This window comes from Pelophylax lessonae, assembly GCF_965119305.1.
Source record: "Pelophylax lessonae genome assembly, chromosome: 5".
In the NCBI taxonomy this organism is placed as follows: domain Eukaryota; kingdom Metazoa; phylum Chordata; class Amphibia; order Anura; family Ranidae; genus Pelophylax; species Pelophylax lessonae.
Genome location: NC_138772.1, coordinates 383,422,921 through 383,441,027, shown reverse-complemented (window position 1 = coordinate 383,441,027; position 18,107 = coordinate 383,422,921). Strand labels below are relative to the sequence as shown.

The window sequence follows — 18,107 nt, the reverse complement described above, 5'->3', positions numbered from 1 at the left end:
CATATTTTGAATAGTCTAAGGTTATCAGTGGTGTACCCCAAGGTCCAGTATTGGGACCCTTACTTTTTAATTTATTCATAAATAGGGATGATCAAACGGTTCGGGTCGACCATCGGTTCGACCCGAAGTTCGGCCAAATTCCAAACTTTTTGCTGAAAAAGTTCAGAATTCGGCAACCAGAACCGACCAAAATGCAATGGGACAGGAACTGGGCTTTAAAAGCCCGTGATTGGACCAGAGCCATCAGTAAAAGCCAATTGAGGGGGCAGGAGAATGCTAGGAATGTGATTGGAGTGACTAGGGGGTCCAGAGGCCAATCATTAGTGAATATGCCCCCCAGTATATAAGATAGCCCCGCCAAATCTCTACCATTTTAATACAGGGCTGTGGAAGAGAGTGGAAGCAGTTCTGTTACTGCTGCTTCAAAATGTCATTTAGCAATTATTAGTGTGAGGAAAGGGATATCTAGTGTCGTTAGGGTACTATTTTCCACTATAGTTAGATTTAATAATCTAGTTTCTGTAGGGAAAGTGCTAAGTGTAAGGGGACCATAGTGTAGTGTAGGGTTAACTGACTCTGACTGCTATGGCAGGGTGACAAAACCCTTCCATGTCAGGGTGACCGCTATAGAGAAAAGATCGTTTCTCTTAGAACACTTACAGAACCGGATAGTGGCTTCACCCCTGTCACCCTGCTTTTTGTTGCAGGCGTTTATAGGGCTTTTTTGAGGACATGTTTGGAGTCAGGCATGACATCTGAACTTCTGTGTAGGGGTATATATACACACACACACACATGTATGTATATATACACATACACATATATAGGTGTGAAAGTAGCAGAAACCTATGCTTGCGGTAATGAAATAATTAACATCCATATGGCTTCTCTGCTATAACACCTATATATGTGTATGTGTATAAATACATATACGTGTGTGTGTATATATACCCCTATACAGAATTTCAGATGTTTTGCCTGCCTCCAAAGACCCCCAAAAAATGCCCAAAAAAAACGCCTGCTGCAAAAACACACCTGGGCGTTTTTGTAGCTGGCATTTTTTTGGGCATTTTTTGGGCGTCTTTGGAGGCAGGCATGACATCTAAACTTCTGTGTAGGGGTATATATACACACACACACATGTATGTATATATGCACATACACATATATAGGTGTGAAAGTAGCAGAAACCTATGCTTGCGGTAATGAAATAATTAACACCCATATGGCTTCTCTGCTATAACACCTATATATGTGTATGTGTATAAATACATATAAGTGTTTGTGTATATATACAGCTATACAGAAGTTCAGATGTTATGCCTGCCTCCAAAGACCCCCAAAAAATGCCCCAAAAAAACGCCTGCAACAACACACCTGGGCATTTTTTTTTTTGGCGCAGGCGTTTTTTTGGGCATTTTCTGGGGGGTCTTTGGAGGCAGGCAAAACATCTGAAATTCTGTATAGGGGTATATATATATATGCTACTTTCACACCTATATATGTGTATGTGTATATATACATACATGTGTGTGTGTGTATATACCCCTACACAGAATATATATATTTTTTTGTGTACCCCTACACAGAAGTACAGATGCTATGCCTGCCTCCAAAGACGCCCAAAAAATGCCCAAAAAAACACCAGCTACAAAAACGCCCAGGTGTGTTTTTGCAGCAGGCGTTTTTTTTGGGCATTTTTTGGGGGTCTTTGGAGGCAGGCAAAACATCTGAAATTCTGTATAGGGGTATATATACACACACACTTATATGTATTTATACACATACACATATAGGTGTGATAGGAGCGGAGACATATGCCTGTTAATTATTTCATTAGCGCATAGGTTTCTGCTACTTTCACACCTATATATGTGTATGTGTATATATACATACATGTGTGTGTGTATATATACCCCTACACAGAAGTTCTGATGTCATGCCTGACTCCAAACATGTCCTCAAAAAAGCCCAATAAAAGGCCTGCAACAAAAAGCCGGGTGTAAAAGTAGCGAAACTACTAACCTGTTCTATATTAATTCTAATACAAACAAACTTTTTTTTTCTGGTTCTGGACATGCTACAGAGCTGAAACTTCACAGGTACACTTTTTAGACCCCCAGACACTAAATCCAAAGAAATCTCATTTTTTTTCAATAATTTTTTCAATAATTGGCTCTCCATCAAAAATGACAATTTTTAAGAACTTTTTTTTGTGTGATTAATAGTCCCTGGGGCATGACCCAGAACCCTAGGCACTTTTTAGGGGCATTTATCGGGTTTAAGGGCTTCAAAATGGTGTTTTTTGATTACCGAAGTTCGGGTCCCATTGATTTCAATGGGGTTCTGAAATCCGGGCCGAACTTTCGGGAAGTTCGGGTGTTCTGGTCGAACCGAACTTTTGAAAGGTTCGATCATCATTATTCATAAATGATATAGGGTCTAGGATTAAAAGTACCATTTTAGTCTTTGCAGATGACACCAAACTATGCAGTGGAAAAGGTCCTTACAGGTTGTCTCCAACTTTCAAGCCAACCTCAATGCACTGTTTAATTGGGCAACTATGTGGCAGATGTGGTTTAATGTTGATAAATTAAATGTAAATTTATGCACTTGGGGGCTAAGGGGACTATGGGGGGGGGGGTGCAACTGGGAGAATTATTGGTGGAAACAGATCTGGGTGGTTTGATAGAATATAAGCCTAATAATGGCATGCAATGTCAAGCTATGGTTTCCAAAGTAAGCAAAATTGTTTCTTGTATTATGAGAGGTATCATTTTTGCCCCTATACAAATTGTTAATAGGACCTCATTTGGAATATGCAGTTCAGTTTTGGGCACCAGTTCACAAAAAGGATATCGGGGAACTGGAGAAAGTGCAGAGAAGTGCAACCAAATTGATAATGGCATGGAGGAGCTCAGCTATGAGGAAAGATTAGAAGAATTGAATTTATTCTCTCTTGAGAAAGGAGAATAATGGGGGTATGATCAACATGTATAAATACATAAGTGGTCTATTTAGTGAACTTGGTGGTGAATTGTTTACCTAAAGGTCATCACAAAGGACAAGGGGGCACTTTTTACATCTAGAGGAAAAAAATGTAATCTCCAAATATGGAAGGGTTTTGTTACAGTAAGATCTGTGACAATGTGGAATAGACATCCTCAAGAGCTGGTTCTGGCAAGCTCAGTAGATTGCTTTAAAAAAGGTCTGGATTCTTTCCTAAATTTACATAATATAACTGAATACTAACATTTATAGGTAACGTTGATCCAGGGAATATCTGATTGCCTCCCAGGGGATCAGGAAGGAATTTTTTCCCCTGGTGGAGCAATTTGGATCATACTTTGCTTGGGGTTTTTGTCTTCCTCTAGATCAACTGTGGGTATAAGATTGTGTATGATTTTTTCCCTCCCTTTTATTGGTTGAACTGGATTTTCAACCAGACTAACTATGTAACTATGAGATCTGAGGACTTTTTTTTCTTCCCTTGTAGCAGCCACAAAAAAGACACCTGCCTTAGGAAGGATACTGCTGGAGAAAACAAGGTGCATGTGCGAGAATGCTGCATAGGTTCAAGCCTTTGCTTGACTCTCTTCAGCATGGCCCCATGACCCTCTTCCCTGCCTGATCTGGTGTATCCTAAGCCTCTGAAACCTCTTGTAAGACTTTCCTCCCTGTCACTAAAGGCTGCAGATGTTGATGCAGATGCAGCAGGAGAATCCTGTGGGGGTAGTGAAAAGTGAGGAACAAGGGGAAGTGTGGACCTTTTACTACTGACTTGTCTTTTTGGGGTGCTGCTCTCACCAAGTTTTGTGGTGCTGTTGACAGCAGATATGTTGGAAAAGGCCCATTGCAGAGCTTTGCAAAATTGCCTGCATCAGTTGTATTAAATGAACTGCTCCCTTCAGTCCTCTGCAAGCTGCCACTGTTCATGAACAAAATCCTCCAACACTGCGTGTCTGCCTCTCTCTCTCTCTCTAAGGTTTGCTCCTCTTTATTCAGTGACACCCACGAAAGGGCTGCAACCTCATCGTTCATCCCTCTACATCGCTGGGGCCCACCTGGCAATAAGCTCCAGCTATTGGCACATCATGGCCTTTTTCTGCTCCCTGCCTATTGTTCCCAATTTCTATGGTCCTAGCGCTATCTTCCTCATCCTCAATTTCAGAAATAAATACTTGCTCATGACCAAGATCATCCTCCTGCAGCAAGTAAGTGATCATATTATCAATTCATTCTGCTGACTCTTCACTGCCAGTTTGCAGGACTATGGTGGTACTCTCACTTTAGGCCTATCTGATATTTTAAATAAAGGGGATTGCCTAACTTTAATAGCAGTTATGGCAACATGGAAAATAAATAGTACACTTTACAGAATGACACAAGTATGTGGTGATGTGCTGCAAACAAAAGGTAGCTTTGCTGCATAGGGGGCTGAAATCTGGAACCAAATATAACTAACCCCACAAGAAGTTATACTTGGTTCCAGATATTACATAAGTCCATCTTGGAACCATGAAATGAATTAATGTCTCTTGATTTTTCTATAGTTTAGTTATTCTATTTATACATGTGCCATTTTTTGCCATTATGCCATAGTCCCTTGAATCTCCCCCTGGCCACTGGGTTGCTTGGGGAAGTAGTCCCTGGATGTCCGAACATATTTGGTCTCCATCAACCCCATTGTGAGTTATTTTTGTATTTTAGAATGTCATATTGTTAATATTTCTATGTGTCTATTTATTTTTACTTTTTGGTTGTTATCTGTTTTTTTAGACTCTATCCATCTTACTGTACAAACCCCATGAAGAAGACTTTGAAAGTTGAAACGGGTTGGGGTTCACTCTCTCATACATGAGTCTTTGATTGATGTAGATTCTTCTTCCCCCTTTTTTTTGTTCATGTACAGTATATGGACATGCATTCTGTATTTTAATTTATAAACAAATTCACCTGGTTTTAATAATATTTGTACAATAAAATGTTCTATATTTTAATATTATTTTGGTTTCATGGTGTCACTAAAATCCTCTTGATAGTATTGTCTTTGCTATTCTGTTTAGAGATGTAGCACCATCAATTGGGCAGTTTAGACGTATCTGATATATGTTATCATTTTTCTTTAAGATTGGGTCACTTAAATTTAGGTTTGGACAGAATATAGTGACATCTAATAAATCGACAAGCCAGCACCCAATCTGGAATTCCACATAACAAAACACTTGGTGCAGGGCATCCTTTTTTGTTTTTTTTGTTTTTTTTTTGTGGCAAACAAAACTAGTTTAATAACATTCTACCATAGCTGTATGGGTAATTTTACAACAATATCACTGATAAGCCTTACTTGATATCCTCCCAGGGTGATTTTGATGGAGACATCCAGGGGCTTGTTTGTGACTCCAGCAACTGACTTTATTAAAGACATGAACAATAGAGGGAACCAGACAATACAAATCAGAAGAACCACAATCATGCCACCCATTCCGTATTTCACAACCTTTTTCTTTTTCTGACCACGTGGCTGAGGATATCTCTAAGGAAGCACAATTTCAAGTGTTAAAATACAGGTATAACACAATAGCATCAATATCAAAATACTCGGCAGCACCATTCACTCCTAACCCTTTTCCGTCTACACTGGCATAGTTTTGAACGCCAGGGGTGGAGGGTGAGGCAGGAAATATCAGCTGATTACATGATCTGTGTGATTGGCTGTCACTAAATGAGCTCTCAGCACAGAAACATAGGCTGCCCAGGGATGCAAATGTGCAGCATGTGGGTGTTAAAGCCCACCCTTTTGTCACTGCAAATATTTGTTAGGGGTTAATGGTACCCCAAATCACCTTGCCAATATAGTGCACCGCAACACACAGTAACGCAGCACTGTATGTTGTGATGTGATGCATTGAAAAATGTAGGCATGTCCACGTTTAGTCTGTGTGTTTCCAGCCCCATTCAAATGACTTGGTTACCCTACCTTAAAGCGGAAGTAAACCTACCGATTTAATAGTTTAATAAAACTGTTAGCATTTCCAGCATGCTGGGAATGTATCTGTCACATTGGTTGTGCTCTCAACCAAACTGCCAAACCATCCAAAGGCTGGTGTCATGACTGATCACATGTGGATCATCATGGCAGTTGAAGATCAAACAGAGACCAAGATGGCAGCTTCCTTGGCTGAAAACAATATGAGGATTTACTTATACTTTAACACTCCATGTTAGCATACATAAGAATTAAGGTGGAACTTCAGTCAGAAAATTAAGTCCTTCTAGATCACTTCATGCTGGTCCTCTTTGAAGGTATAGCTATGTAACACATTACAAAAAAGTGCCTACACTGTATTAAAGTGATTGTAATGTCTAGTTTTACTAACAAACATGGTATACTTACCTGCTCTGTGCAGTTGGTTTTGCACAGAGCAGCCTTGATCCTCCTCTTCTCTGGTCCCTCCTTCCTGCTCCTGGCTCCGCCCTCATATTGAGTGCCCCCACAGCAAACAGCTTGCTATGTGGGCACCTGAGCCCAGCTGCAGCTCCGTGTGTCCTTTCAGATTCGGAGCTGCCATTCCGCCCTGCCCCTTTCTCTCAGCCAATGGCGCTGTGGCTGTATCTCAGCCAATCATGAGGGAGAGTCCCAGAACGGCCGAGGGACTCCTGGACATTGCTGGATAGAGATGCGCTCAGGTAAGTATTAGAGGGTGCTGGGGAGGCTGCCACACACAGAGGGCTTTTTATCTTAATGCATAAAATGCATTAAGATTAAAAACCTTCCTGCCTTTACAAATCCTTTAAATCCAGTAATACACTGTCTCACCCTGCTCTGCACATGTTCAGTCATTCTCTATTTTTAGACACTGTACCAAATTTGTAGAGGCCGATGTGCTGACAGCCTAAAGAATTACTGCTGATCAGGGGCTTTGGGCTTCAGCAAAATGGCAGCCTCCAGCAAGAAGAAACAGGAGCAATGCTGGAGGCAATTTACAGCACACATTTATTTTGGTAGCATATTTATTCATGTGTAATGTATGCTCCTTACTAAGGATTATTATTTTTATCAATTTATTATGGGCAAAGTTCCACTTTAACATGATGGACCAGACTACAACAGTGTAAATTGGCCAGACCACAACAGTGTAAATGGGCCAGACCACAACAGTGTAAATGGGCCAGACCACAACAGTGTAAATGTGCCTGCCAACACCAGTGTGTTACACAAAAGCCAACACAGTGCAATGTGTTGTGGTTCTGACCATTTTGAATGGCACTACAATGCTCCAGCACAACATACGTGTGTTGCAGTGCACTAAACACTTGTTGCATTATTGTAATGCACAGATGTGACCCATCCCCCAAGAGGGGGACACATACTACTATTTTGATGGGTTCCTTTTAAATACTTAAAACAAATACATCAGCTGCATTCTGAACTTTTTGTTAGCAGCTAAGAATATTAAAGACAAAATTAAAAGCAAATGCATTGCGAAGAATTTTATTTTTTATTTTCCTTTAGCTAATAATGTTCTATGAAACATTCCTATTCCTTTTTATATTGTATAATGCAATGACAAGACATTTACCTTTTCAGATTCACGCCAACATTTTAGTATAAATATATGAGCATAAATATCTTCTACACAGATCCAGCTGGAAAGGCTGAGTGTGGTGTCAGTCCATACCCAATCCATGACAGCTCGTAGCTCAGTTAAAAATGGCACCAAGCGAAACCTGTGGAAAGACATCACAAATCACTAGAGCCATCGAAACTCTACTTGCCTTGCAGAAGAGTCTGAATGGAAATAAATGTATTCTTGTTAATCCTTTGTAAAACTGGACATATGTGATATTATTTATTATGTGGAGGAGCTCAAGGCCTCTAACATCCACCAGCTCTGTGATGTCGTTATAGAGGAGTGGATAGTTGCATAGTTGCTAAGGAAATGTCCACTTCCCACCACCGGTCTGCTGTTTGGGCTGTAAAGAGCAGCAGCAGTCTGGTCAGGTCACCTCTCTTCTAACTCTGCTCTGTCTCCTGTTCCTTGTTAGCATATTTGCATGCAGTATACCTCATTTGTTTCAAGTCAAATTCAGGTACTAACACATGCGGCTTTATAAATGAAAAAACTTAGAGTAGCTGTAATAATTTGTGTCTTTTATATCTGCCTTGAGTTAAACTTCAAAAGATCTCGGGGGCGTGGCTAAGATGGCGGCGTGAGCAGAAGTCTTCCCTGGAGCTCTGCTGAAATCCGGCTCTTTTCTCCGCATTAATCCTGCTGATCCTCTCCCGCTGTGACTTTTCCGGCTGCAGATGCCGTCCAGAACTTAGGGGCGGACGAAGGGCGGGAAGAAACTTCGCTTTCCTCCGGTAATCCCGGCCCTTTCTCCTGCGGCGGTCTCGAGTGGTGGCGGGCCGACGCTGTGCGCCAAGATGGCGTCTCGGGTGGAGGAGCAGGAGACCCCGCCAGCGCAGCCCCCAGGCATCCCTGAGGTGATGGCGGCTATCTCGGCCTGCCAGGCGGCTCTCACCAACAAAATCGAGGCGGTGCAGCTGGATGTCAGTTTAATCCAGCAGGACATGGATAAAATCAGGTCCCGTGTGGCTGAGGTGGAGGGGCGTGTGGGACAGGTGGAGAACACGGTGGCGGACCATTCTGCAGCCATCCGTACCCTGCAGACTAAGGTAAATACTTTGGAATTTCGGGCCGAGAATGCTGAAAATCGATGTCGGCGGAACAACATCCGTATCATCGGCCACGCGGAGGGGGCAGAGGGCAAGGATGCCACGGCGTTTGTGGAGGATCTGTTTTGGGGCCTACTGCCTGAGGCCCACCTGTCCCAGCACTTCACAGTGGAACGTGCACACCGGGTCCCGCCTCAGCCGGGCCCACCCGGATTCCCCCCACGTACCCTAATCCTGCGGCTGCTTAATTTCCGTGATAGGGATGAAATCCTCCAGGCGGCAAGGGCCCTGGGGGAGCGTCGTTTCCAGAACAATCGCCTGATATTGTTCCCGGATTACTCGGTGGAAACTCAGAAGATGAGTAAATCCTATGATGCTGTTAAGGCCTCCCTGCGCTCCCGTGGGATTAAGTACAGTGTCCTCTTCCCTGCCAAGCTGAGGGTGGTAGATGGCGAGTCGGTGCGTTTTTTCCATTCCCCTAAGGATGCTGCTGCCTGGGTGGATACCCTTCCCCCTCAGGATAGGGGCTGATGGACGTCCCTGGATCTCTGGCTGTGCCATTGGATTTCTCTTTTCTTTCCTTTAACTGGGTGATCCCTGGATCCTTGGAGTCCCTCGCTGTACTGAACAGGTAACCGTTGTTATTTCTCGGTCTGGATGCCCCTGGTTACCCTTGGTCCCTGGCGGATACTCACCTGTTGTGGTGTTGGGCCATTGCCCTCCTTGGAGACTGGGGGCTGGGGTCAGATCATATAGTCGCAATCACCTGGTTGATGCCCGGTTATGGATACCATCGTCCTTCTGTTTACATACCCCTACACGTGGATTTTGGTTTATTCTTTTTTTCCTTTTTTTTTCTTTTCCCAATGTTGTTTTTCTTTAAGGGAACTTGCTCTGCCTTAAGTGTGTGCCCCTAGCTTGCCCAGGTGAACTGTTGCTGAACTCTGTTGACTGTTGCCGGTCGGCATCTCCTGTGGGATAGACTGCCTCAGACACTCCGGGCCGTCTGCACCATCTGGTATCCCGGGGCTCCGGGATTCTTTGAGACGGTCTGGTTAGCCATGTGCCTCCTAACTGTTTTTTATTGCCCTCTGGCTACTGGTTTGGGTTTCAGGCGGCCTTGTGTTTTTGGGGGTCCGCGGAGTGGGGGGGGAAGGGGTTTTTGGCTAATTTTGGCCTGTTGGAGGTCCCGTTGGACTTCTGTTTGTTTTTTTTGGATTATTATTGCTAATGTTTTTTCCTTTTACAGGTTCCTTTTTTTCATGGACTTGACACATTTATGTTGGTTGGTGGGTTTCATGTGCTCCTCCGGCCTGGGGGGGGGGGATGGATGGGTCTCTTCTGGTATTCCTTTGCTGCACTGTATGTCTCTGTTCCCTCTCTGCCCTCTCCCTGTTTGTCACTCTGCTTTTCCTTCCCTTCTCTTATGATGTCTGATATCTCTATCCTCTCTTGGAATGTGAGGGGCCTTGGCTCGGCTGTGAAACGTTCCCTTGTCTCCAACTTTCTACGTAAAGTAGAGACCCATCTTTTGGGATCTAAGGTTCTGGGTCTGAGAAGGGCCTGGGTAGGAGCTCACTATCATTCGGTGTATTCCAGTTATGCCAGGGGGGTCAGTGTCCTGGTTCATAGATTGCTGCCTTTTACTTTGGTGGACTTGTGCACTGACCCCCTGGGTCGTTATGTGATTGTACATGCTCTTGTTGCTGGGACTCCTTTGGTGGTGGTGGGGCTGTATCTTCCTCCTCCTGCGGAGATCCCCCTCCTTACTCAGATTATGGAGGTGGCCCTTCGGTATGGCGTGAATGATATTCTTGTATTGGGAGATTTTAACTTAGTGATGCACCCGGAGTGGGACAGGCTGCATGCCACCACCTCTGGGACCCCTCGCCTGGCCCAATAGGCAGAGGCCTTTGCACTGACGGATGTCTGGCATCACTTCCACCCCACATCCCGGGCATACACCCACCATTCGGCGTCTCATCGGTCCCTGTCCAGGATAGACCTAGCGTTTGCATCCCACTTGGTATTGCGCAGGGTGTCGGAGGTATCTATCCTGGCCCGGGGAATTTCTGATCATGCACCGCTGCAGGTGGTGCTGCGGGGGGGGGGGGTCCCTCGGGCGGGGGTCTGTGGTGGCTTTCCCGGTACTGGGCCATGCATGAGGTGGTGCAGGAGCGTGTTCAGGAGGGGATTGGTCAATTTTGGCAAACTAATGAGGATACGGCTGACCCGCATATCCTTTGGGACTCCTTCAAGGCTTGGCTTCGGGGGGAATATGGGAAGCGCATTGCTGAGGTGCGTAGGGCCTCTGAGAGATCTCTGGGGGAACGTGAGGAAGAGGTGCGGGTGAGGGAGGAGGCCTATGTAGCTGACCCCTCTTCGACCACTTACGGTCTCTGGCAGTGCGCCCTTCGTGAGGTCCATCTGGTGCCGGTTGAGTTGACCCGTAAATCTATGCTATCTTCTGCCCAACGGGTTTATGAATGCGGTAATAAAAACGGGAAGCTCCTGGCATGGCTGGCAAGGGGTTTTACCCCGTCGGTTCATATCAGTGGGATTAGAGCGCTGGATGGGGGGATCCTCCGATCTCCGGGGGACATTGCTGCCCGATTTCAATCCTTTTATGAAACCCTCTACTCTTCCAGAGTGGATTACACTGCTATCGAACTGGGTTCCTATCTGGATCGAGTAGACTTCCCTGTGCTAGACGCTGAGGCTGGGGATGCCTTGGAGGCTGACATCACTTTGGAGGAGGTGCAGGAGGCTCTCAGCCTCCTGCAGGCTGGTAAGACCCCTGGAGCTGATGGCATCCCCACGGAGGTCTATGTGGGATATCAAGAAATCCTGGCCCCCTGTCTGGTCTCCCTGTTTGAGCATAGTTTCGCCCAGGGCTCTCTCCCGGAGTCTATGCGGGAGGCGGTTATCGTGCTGGTTCCCAAGCCTGGGAAGGACCCGGGGGATTGTGCCTCGTACAGGCCAATCTCCTTAATTAATGTTGATGCCAAAATTCTGGCTAAGGTGTTGGCCCGCAGGGTGGTGGGGGTGCTGGATGTGCTGGTGCAGGCGGACCAGACAGGGTTCATGCCGGGCAAGGGAACAGATATTAATTTGAGGCGACTCTTTCTGAACTTAGTGGCGGACCATGCTGACCCTGGGCAGCGAGTTATAGCCTCTCTCGATGCCGAGAAGGCTTTTGACTCAGTTGAGTGGGGGTTCCTGTGGGAAGTTCTCCGACGGTTTGGCTTCGGCCCCAAATTTCTCAATTGGCTGACTATGCTTTATCGCCTACCCACTGCTCGGGTTCGCAGCTCTGGTGGGATCTCGGGTTCTTTCCCCTTGCAGAGGGGTACGCGACAGGGTTGCCCTCTCTCGCCATCCTTGTTCGCTCTGGCTCTCGAGCCTTTGGCGATCCTGATCCGGAGTTCCCCCTCTGTGGTGGGTCTGCGGGTGGGTCCTCTAGAGGAAAAGATCTCCCTTTACGCAGACGACGCGCTGTTGTACTTGCATGATGCAAATGATTCCCTGCGGGCTGCCCTCAAGATTTTCGATGAGTATGGTCGTTTTTCCGGGGTGCGTATCAACTGGTCGAAATCAATCTTGTTCCCCCTAGACCCGGGGGCTAAGGCGGCGGTGGCCCCGACCCCCCTGCGCTGGGTGGACCAATTTCGCTATCTAGGTATTGAGGTGCGACGGGACCCGGCCTCCTTTAGATCTCTGAACCTTGATCCCCTTGTGGCTCACCTTCGGGATAGATGTGCCCTTTGGGCCACTTTGCCTCTGAACCTCATGGGTAGAATTAATTTGCTTAAGATGATTTTTTCGCCTAAATTTCTATACTGTCCTGTCTGGCTACCTGTTTACTTTTTCAGGACTATCGATGGCTGTGTGAGTTCCTTTATCTGGGCAGGGAAGTCTCCCCGTTTAGCTAGATCTACTCTGTGCCTGCCGTCGAGCTGTGGTGGCCTTGCGATGCCTGACTACCGGACCTACTACTGGGCGGCGGTGCTGGTCACCGTTGGCTGGTGGTACGCGCAATCACGGGGAAATGCGGCGGTCTGTCTGGAGGCTGCTCTGGTGGGTTCACTGCAGGGCCTTAGTAATCTGGTATATAGGGGACTTAGGGCTTGCCCCCTGCTCTTCAATCTACTAGGGTGACGCTACGGGTGTGGGGGGCGGCAAGACGCAGGTTTCTGTCTCCTACCCAGTGGTCGCCGGTATGCCCTTTGTGGGGGAATCCTACTCTGGGGCATCTGGTATCCTTGCCGGATCCCCAGCTGTGGGCGCGGTATGACGTGCGGACCATCCGAGATGTGTGCCCCGGAGGCTCCGTTCTCCCCTTTCCCGACCTTCGTAGGGCGAAGGGCCTGCCTGGCTGGATGTATTTGAGGTACATGCAGCTGCGACATGCACTTCGGGCTCAATTCCCTGTGAACATTACTCTGGTGATGGACACGGTGGAGGAGCTGCTTGCTCATGAACTTTTGGCCAAGCCGCTCTCCTTTCTTTATCTTACTCTGCAGTGCTCCCATTCTCCTAGCATGGATAAGCTGTGGGACATGTGGAAGGAGGACCTGCCCGGCCTTGAGAGGGACGATTGGAAGGACTGTTTTGAGACCGGTACCAAGTTGATGATCTCTGCCAGAGACCGTTTGATTCAAACCAAATTTCTGCATAGAATCTACTATACCCCCCAGAAGCTACATATAATTTTCCCTCAGAGATCTCCGGACTGTCCGCGTTGCCTTACCGATGTCTTACATATGTTTTGGGAATGCCCCAAGGTGGCCGAGTTTTGGTTGCAAGTTTTTGATGTCATCAACCACAGGTTGGGCTTGGCTCTCCAGGTCTCGCCAATTCTGGCCCTGTTGGGCATTATGGATGATGACCAGAGACCGAGGCCCACTAAACTATTGATCACATACTTACTGTATTATGCCAAACGGGAAATTGTTCTAAAATGGATTGCTCCTTCTCCCCCCTCGGTGGTTTCCTGGGAGCACTCTATTGATGAGGTTTTGCTATTGTATAAGATGACTTACATGTTGCGCAATTGCCCTAAAAAATTTGATCGGGTGTGGCAGCCTTGGTTGGCCCCCTCGGGCTGACGGGGGCTGCCCACCTGCTTTTATTGCTGGTGCTTCTGGGCCTGGGGGCGTGGGAAGGATTGCTAGGTATGTCCTGTTTTATTGTACCAATGCTGTCATTGCTGGTCATATACTTTGTTGGCTGTTTTATTATTATGTATCTGCTGTTCAACTTTTTGAATGTGTCTTTCCAAATATTTCAATAAAGGAACCGTTTGATTTGTAAAAAAAACTTCAAAAGATCTTTCAAAAAGAGTTTCTCAGAGATCGCAGTGGTGGGATTTCCTACAATAAATTGTGTCTCCACCACCTTTCACAATATCTTAATTACCTTAAGAATGGTTATGAACAAAGTAGTAGGGGAAGTGACACAATCATTTTTCCTTGCAATAAACAGGGTAGTTCGGTGGATTGATATTCAATCTGTCACACATAGTTTAAAAAGTCACTGATCTCACCCTTAATACATAGAGCAACCTAAGTAACCCAAATCAAATAATAAAAAAAAAAAACAATTATTTTTTCTATTGAGTGCAATGCTATGTTTCCTCAGTATGGGTAACTGCATATCATTACAATTGTTGCCAAAAAATAGCTGGCATGTATGTAAAGACAAATGTGGTAATAATGAAGTGGAAATTACTATGTACTGACACTTACCCTTGAAATAGGAAAAGATTGACATAATTGTAGCTCTTCGTCAAGAAGTTCCCAAGCACACGTGTCGGATATCCACAACGAATTTGATATGCTGAAAGTCCAAAGTAGATACATTTCACAAAATACCACAGTTGTGCAACAGTGTTCTGGCTGAACTTCCTATATAATGACAAACACAAACAGGATTATTGCCCCATTAACATCATATGACAACTGTATTGAAACTATTGATTAGCCATTTTTCATTTTCCATAGATACCTTTCTGTTACGCCTGGCAAAATGAAAAACATCCAAAAATGTATTCCAAAGACCAGGATGACTTGGAAAATTACTTTTCCCATGACAGTTTTTCTAAGATAGAGCGCGCGATCCACAACCATGGTACCAAACTGGATCAACACCATCACTAAGAATGCCTCCGGGACCTGGTCTTCTGACAATGATGAAGTGATGTCTGCTGCTGCTGAGTGTTTCTGAGAGCATAAACAAGATTAGATGCTTCTTTGGGAACTGCATTATTCACATGACTTTTTTTATGTTATCAACATCTCTAGTCGTTGTAGTGTTGCTTTGAAAGAACCTAGCTTTGTGGAAATGTAGGTGTTACCATTGCCAGCTTAAAGAAGTTTTCTAGTTCCCTACTTAGTGCAGGGTTCTTAACCAGGGATATCTAAAACCCTTGAGGGTTGGAAACAAAATGATGGGGTATTGGATCTGAGTAATGAATAATTAAAAAATAATTAAATAGCATTGTATGCATTTTTAATCTGAAATCAAAGTGGAGACGTTATTTTGATATGTCAGATGACATGCCAGTAACCTTGGCAGTATTTGTACCTGCTTTCAAAGTTTTTAATTGCTCAAAAACAACAGCATATTGGGCAAACCACTGGTTGTCTGTAATCATGAAAAAGGTTTAAAACCTATGCATTAAAGGATAATTAAATACAAAAACAAAAGTGTACTATATTGCAGCTCACCAGTCCTTAGATGTGGTGGTTGCATTAAGGAACCCATAGATGATTCAATTTTCTTTCCTTTCACCTGTGGAAAATCACTCGATTCCTTGATCAACATAGCCAATGTTGATGGGGGAATGCCTCCTGCAGCTCTATTGTGTTCTGCTGGTGGGGAGAGGGGGGCTTGGGGAGCCTTGCCAGCTGGCAAAACACAGTTATCGCTGCTAGCGGCTACAGCCGCCAGCAGTAATTAAAAATCTGACAGGCTGGTTGTACCCAAGTTGATCAATGGATCGACTTAGGTACAATCAGCCTGCCCATAGATGGATCAAATCTCAACCCATGTATGGTCAGCTTTTTTTTTTACTTTTGTTCAGGATAAGAACATTTTCAAAAATTACAGAATACCCTCTGATCTTGCCAGAAATGCAGCGTTCCCGCCACATACTGTGAGCTGACCCGGAAGCAAAATCTTTCTTGTATAAACTACTAGTCCTATAAAACCCCCTGTAATGGAGATGAACAAAGGCAACCATCTTTGAAGATCAGCCTGGGTGACAATCAAGGCTGCCTCTATAGATACAGTGCAGAAGTGAACATACACAGCCAGGAACAGGTAGTGTGCTATACATAGGATTACCAGGTGAAAAAGTCTCATAAAAAGAAGAATTAATGCATTTGCCACATCTTGCTTCTGGGTTTAGATATGCAGTGCAGTATGCAGCTTAAGAGTTGTACTGTACCTTATTTGTACTGGACTTCCGGTTCATTAAGCAGTGCAACATGACAGCCAGGCAACAATTGTTAACAATTGTTATCTTACTCACTTTTGACATCTCACATTTCCTTACCTAGCCACTCAACTTATTCAAATAACAAAGAAAGCAGCCTATGAACTACAATGAATAAAAAGTTCTAGTTTTGTTCCAGTTTTCTTTATATCAGATTCAGCTGTAAACTGTACATTGTATGGGAGGGCCAGTACAGTAAGGAGCACTGAAGCAGTGATTTTTGAGCACAAGGGCTTGGGCCAGTTATAACATTTCCTTTTTTCATACTCTCCTAAATCAGGCATACAAGCTTTAGTAATTAAATAGGTGCAGAACTCCAAAGAGGAATTCTATGTGTCAAAAAACATATACATAGTGTAAAAACGTATACAAAATGTAATTACTTAAATTGATTCCCCATCTGTATATGGTACATTGAAAAAATTATTATTGAACCTTCTGATTATCAACCTTACTATGATAAAATATGAAACCTAAAACCAATGCAAAAAGTGCTATAGTTTTAAATAAAAAAAGCTAATAGTGGCACATATTTGCAAATTCCTTTTAGAATCTACCCTTAAAGAAATTTATTATGAAAACATATATTACTTGCCCAACAGTAAAAAATGCCAATAGTGATTAAAGTGTTATTCATGTAAAAAGGTCTTGAAAATAAGCCCCTGTGAATCATCCAGTTGCAGTTTAAATTAGGTGATGACCTCCACAGTGTTATGGTATCACACTCAGCGCCAAAAATCAGATTAAGTAAGGAGGAATGGATCTGGGCACATTTGAAGTTTATTAGTGCAGTGCTGCTGATTTGTTCATCCCTAATCCTGTTTACCTGTAAAAGGGGAGAGGAGAGTGGAAAGGATCTGTGCAGTTTTAGAATGCATCTAAATAGAGCTTTATGACCTACTTTTGGTTAGCACTTCCGCATAGCAGCACTAGGGTTGTTGGTTCAAATCCCAACCTGGCCGGGGTTTGCATGTTCTCCCTGTGCCTGTATGGGTTTCCTCTGGGTACTCCAGTTTCCTCCCACACCCCAAAGACCTGCTGGTAGGTTAATTGACTCCTGTCTAAATTTGTCCCAGTATATGTATGTATGAATGTGAGTTATGGGGCCTTAGATTGTAAGCTCCTTGATGGCAAGGACTGATGTGAATGTACAATATATATGAAAAGTGCTGCGTAAATTGATGGCGCTATATAAGTACCTGTAATAAATAAATAATAATAAATAAACAAACAAGGTCACTTTGATCTGGTAAGTGTGCATTTTGGAACTGAAGCACCAGGGGAGTGGCACTATTTACAAGTACACAGTGGTGTTTTTTCGGCTTTTGGCACAAGTATGGAGTGTGATACAATAACACTTTAGAGGTCATTAAAGCACATTTTGAATGAATAGCATTTCTATAGACAGCAGTTGGGGAAAGAAATAAAAAATTATTCATGTAATTATTGTAAAGGGAGCACAGGTGTACATATTAAGTTCGTATCATCTTTATTAAACAGGGTGACATTTAAAGTGGTTCTAAAGGCTGAAGGTTTTCTTACCTTCATGCATTTAATGCATGAAGGTAAAAAAAATCATCTGTTTGCCCAGCCCCCACCCCCAGGCCCTCCCCCTAATACTTACCTGAGCTCCCTCTAATCCAGTGATGTTCACGATTGACTTGGCTGTCCTGGGACTCTCCCTCTCTATTGGCTTCCACTGCTGTCAATCACAGCCAGTGAGAAGAGTGTTGGGGGTGGGGCCATGCTGTGGCTCTTTGTGTCTTGTGGATGCATAGAGGAGCGGCTCGGGAGATATTTAAATGTAAGGTGTCTTTTGCTTTATTTCTACCAACATTTTAAACCTGTATGGGTTTTAAAATTGGCCACAAACAGTAGAATACAGCCAGACGTGTATTTATAGCTAATCATCTGTTGATGTAGAAA

At 44.3% G+C, this 18,107-nt stretch overlaps 1 protein-coding gene across 1 annotated transcript in view; it reads right to left on the bottom strand.

Moving 5' to 3' along the window:
* The window catches only part of PIEZO2 (piezo type mechanosensitive ion channel component 2), a 497,782-nt gene that overhangs the window by 19,238 nt on the left and 460,437 nt on the right, over positions 1 to 18,107 (bottom strand). The window contains exons 45-48 of the mRNA XM_082257361.1: positions 14,690 to 14,904; positions 14,431 to 14,589; positions 7,584 to 7,731; positions 5,348 to 5,536 (exon numbers count right to left, since the gene is read on the bottom strand). Of these exons, the coding sequence (XP_082113487.1) occupies positions 5,348 to 5,536; positions 7,584 to 7,731; positions 14,431 to 14,589; positions 14,690 to 14,904 (711 nt within the window). The remainder of the gene's footprint in view (positions 1 to 5,347; positions 5,537 to 7,583; positions 7,732 to 14,430; positions 14,590 to 14,689; positions 14,905 to 18,107) is intronic.